The following is a 20,882-nucleotide window of genomic DNA, read 5'->3' as shown; positions in this document are numbered from 1 at the left end:
CATTTTGTCCCCCAGTATTATATATGTATTCATCTATATTTTCTATTAGTATTTGCATGTTCAATTGCTCATATTGAATCATGACGTGTTGACTGACATCTATAAATAGAAACCTAATTTTACTTTTCTTTTTAATTTTTTTAATATACATCCAAATTAGTTAGCATATACTGCAACAATGATTTCAGGAGTAGATTCCTTAGTGCCCCTTACCCATTTAGCCCATCCCCCTCCCACAACCCCTCCAGCAACCCTCTGTTTGTTCTTCGTATTTATGAGTCTCTTCTGTTTTTCCCCCCTCCCTGTTTTTATATTACTTTTATTTCCCTTCCCTTATGTTCATCTGTTTTGTCTCTTAAAGTCCTCATATGAGTGAAGTCATAAGATCTTTGTCTTTCTCTAATTTCACTTAGCATAATATCCTCCAGTTCCATCCACGTCATTGCAAATGGCAAGATTTCATTCTTTTTGATTGCCGAGTAACACTCCATTGTGTATATATACCACACCTTCTTTATCCATTCGTCCATCGATGGACATTTGGGTTCTTTCCATACTTGGGCTATTGTTGATAGTGGTGCTATAAACATTGGGGTGCATATGTCCCTTCAAAACAGCGCACCTGTATCCCTTGGATAAATACCTACTAGTGCAATTGCTGGGTCATAGAGTAGTTCTATTTTTAATTTTTTAAGGAACCTCCATACTGTTTTCCAGAGTGGCTGCGCCAGCTTGCATTCCCACCAACAATGCAAAAGAGATCCTTTCTCCACATCCTTGCCAACATCTGTTATTGCTTGAATTGTTAATGTTAGCCATTCTGACAGGTGTGAGGTGGTATCTCATTGTGGTTTTGATATGTATTTCCCTGATGATGATTGATGTTGAGCATTGTTTCATGTGTCGGTTGGCCATCTGGATGTCTTCTTTGGAGAAGGGTCTATTCACGTCTTTTGCCCATTTCTTCACTGGATTTGTTTTTTGGGTGTTGAGTTTGGTAAGCTCCTTATAGATTTTGGATACTAACCCTTTATCTGATATGTCATTTGCAAATATCTTCTCCCATTCTGTCGGTTGCCTTTTAGTTTTGCTAATTGTTTCCTTTGCTGTGCAGAAGCTTTTTATTTTGATGAGGTCCCAATAGTTCATTTTTGCTTTTGTTTCTCTTGCCTCCAGAGATGTGTTGAGTAAGAAGCTGCTGCAGCCAAGATCAGAGAGGTTTTGGCCTGCTTCCTCCTCAAGGATTTTGATGGCTTCCTGTCTTACATTACGTCTTTCATCCATTTTGAGTTTATTTTTGTGTATGGTGTAAGAAAGTGGTCCAGGTTCATTCTTCTGCATGTCGCTGTCCAGTTTTCCCAGCACCACTTGCTGAAGAGACTGTCTTGGATATTCTTGCCTGCTTTGTCAAAGATTAGTTGGCCATATGTTTGTAGGTCCATTTCTGGGTTCTCTATTCTGTTCCATTGATCTGAGTGTGTCTGTTCTTGAGCCAGTACCATACTATCTTGATGATAACAGTTTTGTAGTATAGCTTGAAGTCTCGGATTGTGATGCCTCCTCCTTTGGTTTTCTTTTTCAAGACTGCTTTGGCTATTCGGGGTCTTTTCTGGTTCCATACACATTTTAGGATTCTTTGTTCTAGCTCTGTGAAGAATGCTGGTATTATTTTGATAGGGATTGCATTGAATATGTAGATTGCTTTGGATAGTATTGACATTTTAACAATATTTGTTCTTCCTGTCCAGGAGCATGGAATCTTCTTCCATTTTTTGGTGTCTTCTTCAATTTCTTTCATAAGCTTTCTATAGTTTTCAGTGTATAGATTTTTTACTTCTTTGGTTAGATTTATTCCTAGGTATTTTACGGTTTTTGGTGCAATTGTAAACAGAATCGATTCCTTGATTTCTCTTTCTGTTGTTTCATTGTTGGTGAATAGGAATGCAACTGATTTCTATGCATTGATTTTGTATCCTACAACTTTGCTGAATTCATGAACCAGTTCTAGCAGTTTTTTGGTGGAATCTTTTGGCTTTTCCAGAGAGAGTATCATGTCATCTGTGAAGAGTGAAAGTTTGACCTCCTCCTGGCCTATTTGGATGCCTTTTATTTCTTTGCGTTGTCTGATTGCAGAGGCTAAGATTTCCAATACTATGTTGAATAACAGTGACGAGAGTAGATATCCCTGTCTTGTTCCTGACCTTAGGGGGAAAGCTCTCAGATTTTCCCCATTGAGGATGATATTAGCATTGGGTCGCTCATACATGGCTTCTTTGATCTTGATATATGATCCTTCTATCCCTACTTTTTTGAGGGCTTTTATCAAGAAAGGATGCTGTATTTTGTTAAATGCTTTCTCTGCATCTATTGAAAGGATCATGTGGTTCTTGTCCTTTCTTTTATTGATTGATGAATCATGTTGTTTTGCAGTTATTGAACCAGCCCTGCATTCCAGGTATAAATCCCACTTGGTCGTGGTGAATAATTTTTTTAATATATTGTTGGAGCCGGTTGGCTTATATCTTGTTGAGGATTTTTGCATCCATGTTCATCAGGGAAATTGGTCTATAGCTCTTTTTAGTGAGGTCTCTCTCTGGTTTTGGAATCAACGTAATGCTGGCCTCATAGAGTTTAGAAGTTTTCCTTCCATTTCTATTTTTTGGAACAGTTTCAAGAGAATAGGTGTTAACTCTTCCTTAAATGTTTGGTAGAATTCCCCTGGAAAGCCATCTGGCCCTGGACTCTTGTTTTTTGGGAGATTTTTGATTACTAATTCGATTTCCTTACCTGGTTATGGGTCTGCTCAAATTTTCTATTTCTTCCTGTTTCAGTTTTGCTAGTGTATATGTTTCTAGGAATTTGTCTTTCTTCCAGATTGCCCATTTTATTAGCATATAATTGTTCATAATATTCTCTTATTATTGTTTTTATTTCTGCTGTATTGGTTGTGATCTCTCCTCTTTCATTCTTGATTTTGTTTCTTTGGGTCCTTTCCCTTTTCTTTTTGACCAAACTGGCTAATGGTTTATCAATTTTGTTAATTCTTTCAAAGAAGCAGCTTCTGGTTTCATTGATCTGTTCTACTGTCTTGTTTTGTTTGGTTTGGTTTCGATAGCATTGATTTCTGCTCTAATATTTATTACTTCCTGTCTTCTGCTGGTTTGGGGTTTTGTTTGCTGTTCTTTTTCCAGCTCTTTAAGGCATAAGGTTAGGTTGTGTATATGTAATTTTACTTTTCAATTTTACTTTACTTTTCAATTTATCCCTTGAAATGTCACTTTTATCGCTTTAAGTAAACAACTTAGAGAAGCATTCATGAATGTTTTCTTACTCTTCTATTTTGTTGTATTATCTAATCATATATTACTGGACCAGTACCTCATACAACTTTATAACACATTTCATGTCAGATAAAGTTCTTGCATAGTAAGTTCTCCTATCCTCATTGGTTAATTTTAATTAGCTACCCTATGAGAAACTTACACCCTTCTTATAAAATACTGAATTGGCCTTCACAGGAATTTTTAAAAAGACCAGCAAGGTTTCAGACTGAGAATGAAGAGATACCCATCTGGAACATAAAGAGATGAAAATGAACTTGAAGACTTCAGCAACTTTTCCCAACAACTACTGAAATGTATACAGATTTTGGCATGTAATGGGTACATTATTAAAGAATCTGAACAAATATCCCATAAGACAGTTTACCATAATTGACCTTTTATTTAAAAAAATTACAGGGAGCAATTTCCAGCATATTTTATAAAAGTACTGCCTGTATCAAACATTTATATCACTATTAATTCCATTGAAGAGCTGCCTTTTTTTTTTAAGGTACTAATTCCAATTGATGGGATACATGCCCTTAAAATAGAAAGTTTCCATTATTTATCCAAATGTCAAAATTAAGATTACTGAGAAGTTTATTGCTTTATGGCTGGGCAAGATGCTGCTAGCACATTTTAGGTAAATAATATTCTTTATTAAAAACTATGAGGTCATTCTGTTTAAACCTTTCAGGATAATTCACAGAAAATAGATATATTTATTCAAATTACACACTGAAGGGCTGGGCTATTAGCTATAGACATTTATATGTGAAGCAGCTCTTTAAAGAAATAAGACACACAAATAGATCTGCCTTGACAGAATATACATAATTGAAATTAATAAAATCTGGAAGACCAATATTGTTATACTATGTTCTGTTAGGATCTTGAAAAAAAAAAATCACACATTTAGTAGTCCATTTGTGCTTAAAATATTCATATGCATGAGAAGCTTAAAGAAAAAAACACCTCTGTACATGATGATGAAAAGAAAGTAATAAATTTTTTTGAAATTGCACTGTTATTTAAAACACTTTCCTAAAGTCAGACCCTCCTTCGGAGCTGGCACAGTTTTTCAGGTCTAATTGGCAACCTGGGGAGGCCCCTCTGGTATCAGTGAAGTAAAGAAGGTGGTGATAAAAGACCAAGCTGACGCCATTAAACCAGGCCTTTGAATTGCACTGGCATCTTCACCTGCATCTTCTCCACTCTCATCTTCAAGCCCATCATCCATAAGACGCTCCTTTCAAACAAAACAAGAAACATACTCCTAAGGGATATGAACAGCTACCATTAACTCATGACAGAAAGAGAATGAATTCTTCCCTACAGAGAGAAGGAACAGGAGCAATGTCACAAGGAAGTAGTATATACCTGGCCGTCAGAAATCTTTGTTAAATCCAAAACTGATAAATTCCTCAGTGCTCAAGTTCAAAAGGAACTTTGAGATGAATGTAACTGCCAACGTAAAACAATAAATTCTCACTGTGTGCATCATTTTCTTTCTAGGCTATATTTAGGAAGAATAATGTTAGTTCTTCCTGACTGTATTATAGTCTGTATTATAGTCTAAGTTCTCCCAGATAAAATCACACAATTTCTATGTTAACTTTTCTTCATGTGCCATTCCACAAAAACTTGTGGAACACCCCAAGATTCTTTAATCATGTTGGTCTCTTCTGCTGAGGAAATATCTATGTTTGAAGTATACAAAAACCTCGTTAGCATACCATTTCTTCAAGTTCTAGGTTGTTGGCATTTTGCCCATCATTGTTAACTTCGGCATTATTGTTGGGAGCCTGTTGCTGACCTCCTTCTTGCCTAAAAGGAAACCATCCAGCTTGGTGTCTGTTCAGTAAAATAAAGAGAAAAGAAAATAAGTCGCAACTGTTTTTATTTGCAATGCTATAAAACATTAGTGCCCTACAACAGAAAAATGATTTCAACTATAATAAATGAAAAGACTAAATCTCCTACTTCGGGCCAAGGACTACCCCTCTCAAAGCAATGACAGCAAAACAAGAATCAACTTAAGTCTAAAAATCTACCATGGGCTTAACTGGCTCTATGCCAGATATCTTAATATCTAACCTATCTATCTTAATGTCTCCATGTACTGGGAATCATAATATCTTTTCTGATATTTTTCAAAATGAAATTCAACTACACATTTCTTTGCCTCTTAGGGGAAAGGGAGGCAAGAAAAAGTCTACTTACAAAAAGAAGTCTGGCCTATAGGATTTACTATTGATAACTATAATTAAAAAGAACATCCTTATACAATAATGCCTCAGACCCTTCAAGCTCTAAATAATTAACAGAGCATGTCTAAATGAATTAATAATTTTTATGAAAGATGGTAAAGGAAAAATCTGCTTGTACAGTTCTGATAAACATTCTTACTCAACATAACCTGCTTTGATTTTGGTGCTAGATATATGGAGTCCAAAACTCATATTCCTTCACTCAACATTCAGGACAGACCACCATATGCCAAATTCTGTGCTATTCTATAAAGTGATTAAAAGAAACCACAAAAAGGTAATGAACACCACTCACAAATAAACCAGCAGCATGGCTCCCATTACCATGATAAAACGACTAAAAGAAGAATAGAAGTATACAATGCTAAGGAGAATTGCAGCTCGGGAGAACGTGTACATCCAGTCCAGCCAGTCTCGATTGAAGTCTTCTTCATTTAGCACTGGACCTCCCTGTGCATTCATTTGAACATTCTCATTCATGGGTCGATTTTCTTGGGCCACTAGGTTTGGAGCTGGTGGAGGTTCTTCTCCAGGAACATGTGCCAAATTTAGAGGCTGTGAAGCAGCAGGCTGGGCTGGGTTGGCATTTGATGTAGCCTGAGCTGAAACTGCAGCTTGACTGAAATATTCAACAAAAGAAGTATTAAAAAGAAAAAGAAAACTTTATCATACTATATTATATTTTGTAAAACTTCCTTGGGGAGCCATACATTATTTTTCATAAACCTAGCACAAAGTATCACAACTCCTGTACCACATTTCTTAGTCAAGCACAAACCCCAGTGGAAAAGTAGAGCCAAGAGTGATGGTAGGAGTGAGTAGTTCAGGAAAAGATATTCTCTTAGCCTCACAAAGATGGTAGGGGAGAGGTGGAGGAGATGAGAAGGCCATGGTAATCACTGTATTTTCTCTCTTTCATTAAATTATTTTCTAAGGTAATGACCAAATCTTTTTCCAAACCTGTTCACTAACGGCCACTTTTGTTTTTCCAAATGGGATGACTACCACTGTACCCACCACCTCTCCCTTAGAGCCATGTTTTGAAACATAGGTTTAAAAATGTACATTAATCATTTACCCTATGTGTCCATTGTCAGTGATAAATAATTTGTATTTTAATATATTAACTAGATCTCAGATAACAACCCCCAATCCCGACTTTTGGGAAATCCATCTGGGAACCACTGGAATAGGTACTTGTAAACTTATGAATAACTGTGGTCCTGAAGTTTGCTTATAATTTGATTGCTTGAAAGAATAAATTTTCCTATAAGAGGCTCAAGTACAATAACAATGTATCTGGGATTTGCTTTAACTTATCCAGCACAGAAAGGAAAAGTTACAGAATTGATGAATATTGAAGCTGGGTGGTGAGTGCACAGGGATTCATTTTACTATTCTATACTCTCACATGCTGAAATGTTTCTACAATAAAATGTTTAAAAATCAAGATAGCAAATAAAATAAAACAGAAGTTTCCCAGGCTACAAAAGTCTATTTAACATGCTAATACCTTGTATCTGTATAGGGCTTTTTAGTTTCCAAAACACTCCCTACTTCATAGATATTCTGATTCATAGGTGAGTTACTTCACTAAAGGAGAGAACCTAAGGCTCAGAAGGTAAATAATGTACGTAAGATTGTATGATTTAGGAAGCTACAATAAGCCCCACTTACCCTACACAGTTCTCAGGAGGTTATAAATGAGACTAGGGGTGGAAAGCATCTAGAATCTAGCACAGTACTAAGCACAAAGCAGTCACTCAAATGATAACTATTACCACAGCAATAGGTAAGGTACAAATAGCCTGTCTGCAGCCAAGGGATTATGCAAGAGAACATTAGGATATGAGGACCATGAAGCAGATCAGCTTAATGGGGTAAGGTCTGGAGTAAGGATAAGGATACAGACTTCACACTGTAGGTAAGGGAGTCATCAGACATTTGGGAGGATGGGGAATGACTGGCTCAATTTTGTGTGAAGTACACTAGCCTGGGATGAAATATGGTAGAGAGTCTAAAAGGAGAAAGAACAGTTGCAGTAAAGTAGGTCCAAAATGAGAAAATATCTAGGCAAAATATTGAAAGTAAGATACAGAAGAAGAACCAAAGTTAGAAACAACATATTGTTAACTCATCTTAGTAAGTTATTGGGTTCAGGGATAAGTGAAAGCAGAGTCAAAGCTGATGAAGGTTAAGAGCCTGGAGATGAATAAAAAGAGACTCTGTCACTGACAAAGAAGTCAGGAAGGAGAAGACACTTAAGAGGATGGTGGTGTCTGAAATTCACCATTACCCCCACCTGTGCCTTGCAAGGAACAGGTAGTTAATGTATTTTGCTCCTGACTGCAGAGTGCATGTATCTTTTTTCTCTCCTCCATGTTTTCTAAACTTACACTAAAAGGACTCATTAAGTCACCTTGCTCAGATGGCTAAGGATTGTATTCTTTCGCGTATGCTGTACTCTTGGATTCTATGGTATTTCTATAATTATGTAACAAAAATAGTGTTGCACTATAATCTATCATATAGAGCTATATGTATGGGAAATTTTGATCAGTTTTTTAAGAAATGTATCCTGTTTGCAAAGGCACAATAAAGTCGCATCTTAGAGACTATAGGCAATAAAGCTAACAATAAACCTTATTGAACACACACACACACACACACACACAGAAGATGGTGGTGTCAAATTTTAGACATCCTGAATTTAAAGGAAAGGCAAATTTCCCTATGGAAATCTTCCAGCAACCAGGATGAAGCATAGGAGATAAAGAATAGGGGTCATCCACAGAGAGCTAACAACTAAGGCCACAGATGAAAGAAATCCAAGAGGACTGGTCCAGGACTGAATCCTGTCTTCTTTACGAGACTGAGTGTCCTAAGGTACATGGCAAGTACACAAATGTCTGTCTAACTGAACAAGGAATGTTACCATTTAGACGGGAAAAAATGGGCCCTCAAGGACACAACATGAGTGATCAGAAAGACAAAAAGAATGAAGAGGATAACAAAGTCACAGAAACAAGGCCAGATTTCATGCTTTCTCATTGCCAAGTAGTATTGCATTGTATATATATAAACCACATCTTCTTGATCCATTCATCAGTTGATGGACATTTAGGCTCTTTCCATAATTTGGCTATTGTTGAGAGTGCTGCTATCAACATTGGGGTACAAGTGCCCCTATGCATCAGCACTCCTATATCCCTTGGGTAAATTCCTGGCAGTGCTATTGCTGGGTCATAGGGTAGGTCTATTTTTAATTTTTGAGGAACCTCCACACTGTTTTCCAGAGCGGCTGCACCAGTTTGCATTCCCACCAACAGTGTGAGAGGGTTCCTGTCTCTCCACATCCTCTCCAGCATCTATAGTCTCCTGATTTGTTCATTTTAGCCACTCTGACTGGCGTGAGGTGGTATCTCAGTGTGGTTTTGATTTGTATTTCCCTGATGAGGAGTGAAGTTGAACATCTTTTCACGTGCCTGTTGGCCATCTGGATGTCTTCTTTAGAGAAGTGTCTATTCATGTCTTCTGCCCATTTCTTCACTGGAGTATTTGTTTTTCGGGTGTTCTTTAGCCAAATAATTTAAAAGAAAGTATCTGCTAAAATGTTGGCAAACTCATTCTCATAATAATTTTTAAAAACCAGTGAAATATATCAGTAAATGAAATCCCAAATCAACTTACTTAGGATGAAAAACGAAATAAAGCAAGTGGCACACTGAGCAAAAAACTGAACTCAAATTAACTTACTATTGCATATAATACTGATGAGCATACATCTGTTGCCACCACAGCATCTGCAGCGGGCTGAAAGCAGGATACACTGGGAATCCAGCTGGAATAGCTTGCCCAGGAAGCTGGTTGTCCACATTTCTGCAATAAAGAGATAAAGAAATGTCTTTTTATGCTCTGAAAGTTGAAGGCATATCTCTGAATTTTCATTTCTTAAGTATAAGCTACCCATTGACAAAATACATTAAATCTTACTGAAAAGAAAAATATTTTCAACATTGTTCAAATAAGACATATTTAATGTCTTACATAAAATTGCTTATATAAAATGACCCTGACTCCAAGTATATAGAATGACTAACATTTCAGCCCAATTTTAAGAAGAAAATAAAGCAAATCATCCACAAAATGTGTGACAAGACTAAACATTTGCTAATTTTCTAACTCTCCTTTTCTTCATATCACTTGAACCTTATCTTTAGCTGATACAAGTAGGGGCTAACCAGAGTGAGACAAAAATCATTAACAAATTGATAAATTTTTAATATTATATTCAAAAGACTGTTAATGTACAATTGGCAATAACTGATTATAGAAACCTAATTCAAAAGAGCTTGAGAGGCTTATCTGTTCTTAAGGAACTTGGTGCTAGGTAAGCCACCAACCTCCCTACATATTAACTGAACTTTTCTCATCCTTGGAGCAGTAGTGGGAGCCATATAGCGCTCTTATCCTCAGAAAATCCTCCTACTTCCTGAATAGAGCCCTGCTCCCCCTACTTTCCAACAAACTGAATTAAGAGGGAAAAGCAGAGAAGCCTCCATGAGAGTTCCTCCCAGCTCTTGATAAACAAGTCCCATATAAGAAAAGGAAAAGAAATTTAACTCAGCTATTCCTTTACAAAGATACCAATCACTGATTAAACCTGGAGAGAAAGCCATACCACTGGAACAGAGAAGCATTATAAAATACTTGGATAAAGATCTTATAATCTCCATCAGTAAGCTGATACATCTAAGCAAATCTGAAAGGCACCTAAATCAAGTCTTAGCAACAAGGGGAGTCTATATCTAGGTGTACACTTTAAATGTTCTTAGTTTTCCTGACTAAGAAAAAAGAAAAAAACCCATCCCCCTGAAAGTACAGCTCTACCAATCCCTACAGCTAAGAAACAGAACCTCACACAAGTCCATTACTTCAATTGTAAAACAGAAGTCTGGGCTTTGTCACTGGTTTTAAAGATCAAGGAAAGAAAGAGCCACTAACAATCATTTGGAAAAAAGTTATTATAGCTTTCTACCTCACCCTACAGTGGTTGAGAACAGATGGTGATTATCAAAAATATGTTGCCAAAAACAAACAAACAAAAACTACTAAACTCCCCTAGATGATTCCAAAATGCTTCCTCCCTTACTCTCCAGTAAGTTAAAAACTACTGGACTATATACTTGCTAAGACACATTCCAGACCCAACCTGGCATACTACAACTTTCAGTTGTGCTGATTATCCTCAGACAAGATGTTATGTATTTATTTGGTACTCTCCAGAAAACAAGAAATAAAGGATTTACATGACACTAAATTACTAAATAATTTATTATTACTATAATTATTTTATTAAATATTATTTATTATATTTATAATATACTATTATAATTAATTTATTATTGCTATTATAATATTGCTACTTATTAAATTCATATTTACTCAATAATAAGTTATTATTAAAATATATAGTTATAGATCAATTAAACATATTACATAAGAATTTAATATATTCCAGAGGATGCATCATTAAACAACATGATAGAGAATTATTTCATGCTGGGAAAAGTGATTACCAAACAAGTGGTGAAGAGAAAGGAGTTTAAAGCTTCCTCTCATTCCAAATGCTCAAGTAAGTTTCAAATGAACTAAAATATATAAGTATTAAAAGTTAAACCACAGAAAATCTAGAAGAAACTGGAATTGATTATTTATCAAGCCTTTGGAGGGAAGAAGATTCTCCTAACTTATAAGCAATTATTAGAAAGCATAAAAAAGGAATCCACATTATTTGATGACATAAAATTTAAAAAGACAGAGCTTACAAAAAAATGTTTTCAATAAATAAGTTAATATATTTTCTATATAAAGAATTCATAAAACTGGAAATAATCATTAGGACATCAAATAAAGGCAAGTTAAAATAAAGACTTTTGTTTTTGTCTGCCAATATTTGGTATTGGCTCTCAAGGGTATAAGTGAAACCCAACTCTTTTGCTAACAGGATGAACTGGAATAGACTTTAAAAAACAATTTTACAAAATTAAACACCTTTAAAAATATTCACTTCTACCCAGATGCCCAAGTAATTCTGCTTCTGAAAATTAACTTAAAGAAATACGAAACACAGAAAAAATTTTCACATCTCTGCCCTAACCAAGTGACATTTTATATTAGTAATATTATGAAAAGCATAGCAACTATTAGCTATAAAATAAAAAATAAACATTATAAAAATCTTTAAAAAAAAGTGGGGGCAGGAAGGATTTAAGGATTAGAAGAGTTTTAAAAAACATTGACTAAATGCAATATGTCAACTTCTCTGAACACTGACTCAATCAAGACAACTGTAAGACATTTGAGACAATCAAGGAAAACTGAACATGAACCGGGCAGTTGATGATATTAAAGAATTTTTGAGTATTCTAATGGTATTCTGATTAAGATTTTCTTATAGTCTATATCTGTCTTATCTGTTACAGATACCCAGTATTTACACATGAAATGATAAGATGTCTAGGTTTTGCTTTAGAAATAATCCATCCCAAGAACAAAGGAGGAACAAGGGGAAACAGATGAAGAATGGTATGGTCTGTTGTTAACAGTTGTTGAAGCTGGGTGTTAGGTAAATGGGGGTTCATTATATTTTCTCTGTGAATATTTAAAAAGTATAATCAAATTTTTAAAAATTAAAAAAGCAGTGACTAAAAATATTAACTATTTAGGGGCACCTGGGTGGCTCAGTCAGTTAAGTGTCCAACTCTTGATTTTGGCTCTAGTCACAATGTCACAGTTCGTGAAATTGAGCCCCGCATCAGGCTTCATTCTGACAGTGTGGAGCCTACTTGAGATTTTCTGTCTCCTCTCTCTCTGTCCCTTCCCAGCTCATATACACACGTGTACTCTCTTTCTAAATAAATAAATAAACATTAAAAAAAAAAAAAAAGAAAACTAGAAGGTTTAAAAAAAAACCTTCTTCAAAAACATATAGTAATCTATATAATGGAAAATTGCGTACTTCATAAAGAATGGGACAGGTCTTGTGTATTAATAGGGAATGATGTTAATATACTTAGCGAAAAAAACAAAATGTAGGCCAGTATAGGATGTATGCTACTATTTGTGTTAAATACACACACTCATGTGTGCACACACATATACCCACATATACACAGGCACACACACACACAGTTTATCATGGATAGCTTGTGTCATTGGAGACACAAGAAGGAAACTTTTGCATACTTTGTTCACTTTAAAAATGGTACCATTCACAGGTACCACCTCTTAGAAAATAACTTAAAAAATGAATTACCTGTTTACTTTCCTGTTCTCTCTGACCAGACTCTGTGCTCCTAAGAAAAGGGAATAAGGCTCTACCCTTTATAATATGTCCAGGACTTAGCACAATAAATATGTGTCTAACAACAACATATAAATAGCAAGAAAATTCTGAAATAAAGTAGTTTATAAGCAACTAACCTAGAAACTTATAAATTTCATTTAATTTTCAACACTAAATGAAAATGTAATGTTAACAAGGCAAAAATCACAACTATATTAAAGAAAACCATTTGCGAAGAAAAGAATACTAGAAGGAAACATTAAATGTTAACAAATAGCTGTCTTTAGATGATTAGACAGGGATACTTTTTCCCCCTCCTTGTTTTTTCCCCAAACTCTTTAATATATATATATGCTTTTATAATATAATATTTAATATATATACACTTTCATAATATAATATAATATAATATAATATAATATAATATAATATAATATAATATAATATATATTATACTTATATTATATATATATATATATATATATATATATCCTTTTATAACTCAAAATAATTAAGTATTGCTTTTTTTGCAAAGAGCCAAATAAAATAGCAGGAACACAGGGAAAATGTAACTATTTGGAATCTGAAATATGCCTGTCTCCATACAAAATGTCATATTCTTTATTCAAGGAAAGTAAATGGATAACCTGGCCTCTCCCTCTGGCCTTGGCAAAGTCAGTGAGGAAACTGCTGATATACATATGTGGGAGGAAATCATTTGATAACACAAATTCTAGTAGCTTTTTTTTTCCTTTTCAGACAGACTATACCAGCTAGTACTATTCGATAAAAACACAGGAAAAAAAGGGGTCAGAGAAATTCACAGAAACACATGGAAATGGAGCACAACAGAGAAGACGACAAAAACAAAGAACTTGAAAGACTGTCATTCACAAATACATACTTGAAAAGCTATACCAAAAGACATTCATTAGTATGTTTATTTTATTTTTTTAATGTTTATTTTTGAGAGAGAGAGAGAGAGAGAGAGAGAGAGAGACAAAGCGTGAGCGGGGGAACAGCAGAGAGAGAGGGAGAAACAGAATCTGAAGCAGGCTCCAGGCTCCGAGGTGTCAGCACAGAGCCCAACGCGAGGCTCGAACTCACGAACCATGAGATCATGACCTGAGCCAAAGTTAGACACTTCGTCAACTGAGCCACCCAGTCGTCCCTGTACGTTTTTTAAAGTTAAGAATTACAAAGGAGAGAAGATAAAAGGAACTGCAAACTTCAATAATCAGGAACAAATTCTTTCCAAAAAACCTGTTAAGTCAGCCCCATTCCCCTTACTACTCCACACAAAGATGCAGCAACTGCATGGAATACCCACCTTGCTCCCGGAATATGCCTTTTCAAGACTCCCCACACTTGCTTTGTTCTACCTGCTGAACTTCCCCTAAAATCAGCTCCAATTACCCCCAAGAAGCCCTCCCCACTCTTTCACTCAGAGACAGTCATTTCCTCAACCAGGCTCCTGCAGAACTTTTTTCAAGACCATGAGAGCACATCAGCAGATGGTAATTTCTTTGCCTATCTGACCTACTTCTATTGAGAGCAAGTACATAATTCATTTTCCTGTCTTCAATGCCTAGTATACAGCAAATTCTAAAGTAAACTTATACTGAAGAAAGTTACAAGATCCTCATACAGATTTGCTTACTCGGTCACCAATACTTAAAATCTGACCAGGAGATCTGACTAGAAAAAGGTTTTGCAAGGGAGGGCGGAGAGGAGAGGGGCATTATAAATGGAGTCAAAATACAAATGGCAATCTAGGAAAAAATACTAAAACTAATGATAGACAAAACAGAGAGTCACTTCCAAAAGACTGTTAAGAACACGGACTTTCCATAAGAGACTCTTAAAAACAGAACAAACTGAGGGTTGATGGAGGATGGGAGGGAGGAGAGGGTGGGTGATGGGTACTGAAGAGGGCACATTTTGGGTTGAGCACTGGGTGTTGTATGGAAACCAATTTAACAATAAATTTCATATTAAAAAAAAAGAATACAGACTTTCAGGTCAGATATGGATTTGAATTCTAGTTCCACTGCTGACCCCTTCTGTGAACTTAGGCAAGCTACATAGCTATCTTTTAAGCCTCATTCTCCTCACCTGTAAAATGGGAGAAAATAGTACCTAGACCACAGAGTTGATATAAAATTCAATGTCTAGCACTGAATTTATAGCATGTATAAGTGCTTAATACAATGCCTAGCTTGTACTAAGTGCTCCATAAGAATTATTAATATTCTTTTACATGAAGAACTGTCACAAATCAATTTTCAAAAATAACACACCAACAAGTATTTCACAAACCAAAACAAAAAGAATGTCTGTTTATCATGTCTTAAAACAGGAACATTCCAATTTGTCAGACTGGCAAGTACATATCTGTAAAGGGATGGACAGCTGTTATTAGAATAAACTGGTACAAATTCACTGCACTTCTACAATAGTCTTTAAGAGTCTCAAAAAGTCTTAAGAACACTTTGACCCAGGAATTCTCTTTTTCACAACTTACCCTAAAAGAAAAACTGATAATATGTAAGTATCTAAGAATACTGATTATAGTGAGGTTTAGTGGGAAGCAATTAACCCAAAAATTTCTGATAGAATATTGTCCCAATTTGGGGCTCCTGGGTGGCTCAGTAGGCTAAGCATTCGACTTAGGCTCAGGTCATGATCTCACGGTTTATGAGTTCAAGCCCTGCGTCGGGCTCTGTGCTGACAGCTCAGAGCCTGGAACCTGCTTCAGATTCTGTGTCTCCCCCTCTCTCTGCCCCTCCCCGACTCGTGCTCTGTCTCTGTCTCTCAATAACAAATAAACGTTAAAAAAAAATTAAAAAAAAAAAAAAAGAATATTGCCCCAATTCTTCACTCTTCTATAACAGGATTATACATGCACACTGTCTGACACACGGTGGCAAAGCTGGCCCATGCCAGCTAATACTGACTCACAAAGCTAATTGTTCAAGTTCAAGAATTTTGTAAGCCAACCCTTGGTATCTTGAATCTGCCATAGTGAAAGTATTCAAGACCAGAGAAATCAGCAAATGCTACAAATTAGCTTAAGATCCCCCCTGGAAAAGCCAGTTACTAAGCACTTGCCAGCACGGCATTGGTAATTTGGCAATACCTCTCCAATCCCAATGCTACTGAGCAGGGGCCATGTGATTCGTTTTGGCTAATGAAATGTTAGTGAACATGACACATGCTGAGGTTTTAAATGTGCTCAGTGGTTAGCTTCCCCTCTTGCATTCCCGTCATTTGTCATAAGAAGAACATGTCTTGGGGAGTTTCTAGTCCAGAGAATGAGAAACATGAAACAAACCAGAACTCAACCTACAGCCTGAGGCAGAGATGTCCCAAGTGACTAACAAGACTCGTGAACAAGAAAAATGAGTATGTTGTTGTAAGCCTCTGAGTTTTGAGGTTATTTTGCAGTAAAAGCAACTAAAGACATTCTTCATCAACAGAGGAGTGGACAAACTGGCACATCCACACAATTAAAAATCATAGATTTTTTCTTTTAATAAATGGGACACCAGATGCTGAAATGTACAGACATAAAGCTGGAAAGATAAAATGTTCTGGGTACATCAGAGTAGTCTCCCTGGAAAGAATGAGCTTTGAATTGGGTGGTGCATAATAAGAATATGATTTGGCAAAGTGCTGAACAAAGGCTGTTTCAAATAAGACGTGGGTACAGAGGAAGATCACAGGGTGGCAACCAGGATGTTAAACTAAGGCATTACTAGAATATAAACAACTGGAGAAACTTGTACTTTTTGGATCTCCTCTCAGGAGAACTACACATATGTGGAAGGACTATTTCGATAAACTGCTTGGGGTAGTGGGAAGGGGATTAAGGGCCTAGTATGCATGTTCACATTCAAGTAACAATATTTGGTCTTTGAACTTCCTGGTTAGCTACAGGGCTTTCATTTTGCCGTTTGGGCACAGCCTTCTCGTCCCTCTTTTTTCCCAGCCCCAAGTCTACTCCAGAGCTCAATCACCCTAAATGAATGTTGAACAAAAATCTAAAAAATATTAGTGTGTATGTAAGAACTCATCCAGAATGCCACATGTCTCAAGACTTTAAATGTGGTAGATTTATATTTGATCTGGAAATACGTCCAGGCTAAATTATGTTTTTTAAAAAAGTTTACAAAGTAAAATAGCATAATTTTTATTTCAAAGTTTACTTAGAGATGCGCCTGGGTGGCTCAGTTGGTTAAGCGTCCGACTTCAGCTCAGGTCACAATCTCATGGTTCGTGAGTTCCAGCCCCATGTCAGGCTCTGTGCGGATAGCTCAGAGCCTGGAGCCTGCTTTAGATTCAGTGTCTCCCTCTTTCTGCCCCTCCCCAGCTTTGCTCTGTCTTTCTGTCTCTCTCAAAAGTAAATAAACATTAAAAAAAATTTGTTTTAAATAATAATAAAAATTTTAAAAGTTTACTTAGAAAAGTAAAAGGATATTACAAAAATGTTAGTAATAGTTATTTCTGGGTGGTGAACTAAAGCAATTTTTACTTTAAAAAAAAAATCAGGCAATATAGAAAGGTACAACGAGTAGGCTTTCAGTTTTATTAACTATAAAACAAAGCTGTTAGTATCTCAGGGGGAAAAAGTGATGTACAAATAGTGGGTATTCTATAACCCAACCAGCAATTTTTGGAGTTAAAGTAAATGAATATGACAGCACAACAGACTGAGTCCAAAACAGTCAGGATTGATAAATGTGACATTATAAATGGACAGCCAATACGATGATGTACATGTACTGCTCTGGTCTTCTCAAGTTTCTTCAAGAGCTAGATATGGGTGAATAATCACCTGTATTAGGATTTCTCAAAGCAAGGTTCCCAAAGTCTTGTTAAGTTGGCAAATTCCTGAGTACCACCACAAACCTAGTGATTCAAAATCTCAGGGAGTAGACACCAGGATTTAGCAGTTTTAACAAGCTCAATAAAGATTGAGAATACTAACCTATGTGGTGAAAAACATGTGACTAGTTATATGTAAGCTGTAGTGAATTTTGAAAAAGGAATGCAGAGCTTCTATTTTGTTGGTGAATTCATCAAGGTCACTAAATCACTGACTACTCTTGCACATTTAAGGCTAAGGCCTATGTTAAACAAAATCTACTTAAAGAGAGATTTAAAGTCTTCATTAGTAAAAAATTACAACTATGAGATTAAATTAAATTATATTCGTTATTAAACTAAACAACCTATTTACTAAACTTTCAATAAATTGCATTGTATATCACAAAGTGCTCTTCTCAAATATATTTATTTTCCAGCACCCAACACAGGCATTCATTCATTCAAATCTGTTTGCTGAATGTTTGTACAACATTCACTTGTAAATATGAATGAATTTGTAAGTAACTACTAACACATCACTAAAAACTTCACATACAAGAACTCTTTTAATCCACATAGAAATCCTGTATGATAAGTACTCTTATCTCCAGATAATGAGCAAACTGAAGCAAAGTAGGGAAAAGACTTGCCTAAGCTAGTCAGTAGATACATTCAAACCAAGGCAGGCTGGCTCCAGAATCTGGAGCCACTAGACTATATTGCTTTCCTGATTTAAAACCAAATGTTATTCATCTAGTAATAGATTCCTTAAATAAAGCTGTAACATCTTTAAAGTTTTATTGTTCATCATTTTAATACTTATATTTGGCAAAAAAAAAAGAGCACGATTATTTCAGATTTTTCTAATCTGCTTAATACACTGCTAAGAGCTGAACGCTTTTGTCTCGTTTATTTCCTCAACAGCTTAGCTTAGAGAAATTAATCTTTTCCCACAATATCTATGGTTTTATTCTAAAGACTTGCAACCTTATAGGCTTTGTTTTGTTTATTACAAAATACATTCACTATAAGTATGAGAGTTAAAAATCTTATTATCCAGGGGCGACTGGGTGGCTCAGCTGGTTGAGTGTCCGACTTCGGCTCAGGTCATGATCTCACGGTTCACGAGTTCAAGCCCCATGTCAGGCTCTGTGCTGACAGCTCAGAGCCTGGAGCTTGCTTCAGATTCTGTGTCTCCTTCTCTCTCTGCCCGTCCTCAGCTCGTGCCCTGTCTGTCTCTGTCTCTCTCTCTCTCTGACTCTCTCTCTCAAAAATAAACATTAAAAAAAAATTTTTAATCTTATTATCCAGAGATAACTATTATTAACATGTCATCATCTATTCTTCCAGATTTATTATATGCATAATACTCTCACTTTCCACCAATACCACCAAATAAAATAAGTAAAATCACTGTATAAATTGAGAGGAACTGAAACTGTTTTACTCTGCAAAAAAAGACAGGAAATGAATTACTGTCATAAGATAGAAAATATTCTAAGCTACCATTCCATAACGTAAACCCTGAGAACATTGCTTTTTACAAGTAACTAAGTTTTGTTTTGCAGTAATCGTTTTCTAAAAACAAAAATAGTTTCATCGGTGCTTCATAAAGGTCTACAATTAGCCTTATCTAAAAACACTTACTTTCAGAGAAAAAGCTTCACATTCAAGAAATGTGACACAATGCGTTGGGATGAGCACTGGGTGTTGTATGGAAACCAATTTGATAATAAAGTATATTTAAAAAAAAAGAAATGTGACACAATGAGTTTCTTACATTTTGCTATATACTCAGCTTTGATTTTCAACATTAAGAATTAAGTTTTGCTATACACCTTAAATTCATATAATGTTTTACATCAAATATAACTCAATATAAAAGAAAAAGAATGGAATTAAGTCTAAAGTTCTAAGTAAAAAGTACTCCTTGGTTATGTCATTTATACTACCATTCTGAGGTCCCAGCCATTTCCCTATTTCTTCTAGCTTCACAATCGTGGGTCTGGAGCACTGCCACACACTGCATCCCACAGCATGATATGCAACACAAAACGATCTCAATAACCTATTACTCACGTTTCCTTTACTTCAAGAGCACTCCAGTAAAGTACCCTGGTTTCATATATAAGCCAGGTCCAAACCACATTCTCCGTGATCCTACTCTCTAAGCTGTCTGAAGGATGTGCTGTGGCTGTTGGCTGCATTTCCCCCAGAACTGCCTAATCCAAGAGGCCTGCTACAATTGCTAAATATAAGGTAGCCATACGCAAGCTTCTTGCATAAACTCTAACAAAGACTCTAGATAACAGACAATGGTTAGTATGTCTTTATTAACACATCACAGTTTTACCCTACCTCAAATGTTACCAAGCCTAGCTGATCAGAAACACCTGTGGAACTTTTTAAGACCAGATTACGGGGCCTTCTACTCTTCCAAGAACATCCTCACTCACCCATCTGCTTCCAGGAAGGCTAATTTGAGTAGATCTACAGTGACATTGGGTTAAAAAAAAAAAAAGAAGTTAAGAAACTGTTTTAGTTACCTAGATCCTTGCTATTCAAAGCATGAGAAGCATCAATATCACCTGGGAGCTTGTTGGAACTACAGAATCTCAGGCCCATCAGACCTACTGAATCAGACCTGCAGCTTAACAAGATCCCCAGGTGATTAGCACAAACATTAAAGTCTGGGGGTGCCTGGGTGGCTTGGTCGGTTAAGCGTCCGACTTCGGCTCAGGTCATGATCTCACGGTCCGTGAGTTCGAGCCCCGAGTCAGGCTCTGTGCTGACAGCTCGGAGCCTGGAGCCTGTTTCCGATTCTGTGTCTCCCTCTCTCTCTGCCCCTCCCCTGTTCATGCTCTGTCTCTCTCTGTCTCAAAAATAAATAAACGTTAAAAAAAAAAAAAAGTCTGAAAAGCACTGCCCTAGATGATTCTGATGTATTGCCAGCTTTCAAAAGCACCACTCTATTTAACTCCCTAATTCTCAAAATGTTTAAGGAAGACTATGAATAAATTTCCAGTGTACTGTGGTTGTTGCAAAGGGGCTACCAAGAAAGTCAGGAGCAAC

General features: G+C 36.1%; 1 protein-coding gene across 2 annotated transcripts in view; it reads right to left on the bottom strand.

The window, feature by feature from the left end:
- Positions 1 to 3,703: 3,703 nt before the first annotated feature.
- Positions 3,704 to 20,882, bottom strand: part of HERPUD2 (HERPUD family member 2) — a 33,673-nt gene continuing 16,494 nt past the window's right edge. For both annotated transcript variants that reach the window (XM_027075254.2, XM_027075256.2), the window contains 4 exons: positions 9,350 to 9,472; positions 5,889 to 6,212; positions 5,060 to 5,177; positions 3,704 to 4,572 (listed from right to left, as the gene is read on the bottom strand). In XM_027075254.2, the coding sequence (XP_026931055.1) occupies positions 4,411 to 4,572; positions 5,060 to 5,177; positions 5,889 to 6,212; positions 9,350 to 9,472 (727 nt within the window). In that variant the 3' untranslated portion in view covers positions 3,704 to 4,410. The remainder of the gene's footprint in view (positions 4,573 to 5,059; positions 5,178 to 5,888; positions 6,213 to 9,349; positions 9,473 to 20,882) is intronic.

This window comes from Acinonyx jubatus, chromosome A2 (genome assembly GCF_027475565.1).
Source record: "Acinonyx jubatus isolate Ajub_Pintada_27869175 chromosome A2, VMU_Ajub_asm_v1.0, whole genome shotgun sequence".
Lineage (NCBI taxonomy): Eukaryota > Metazoa > Chordata > Mammalia > Carnivora > Felidae > Acinonyx > Acinonyx jubatus.
The sequence above is the reverse complement of the archived record's forward strand: the minus strand, read 5'-3'. Positions and strand labels throughout refer to the sequence as shown.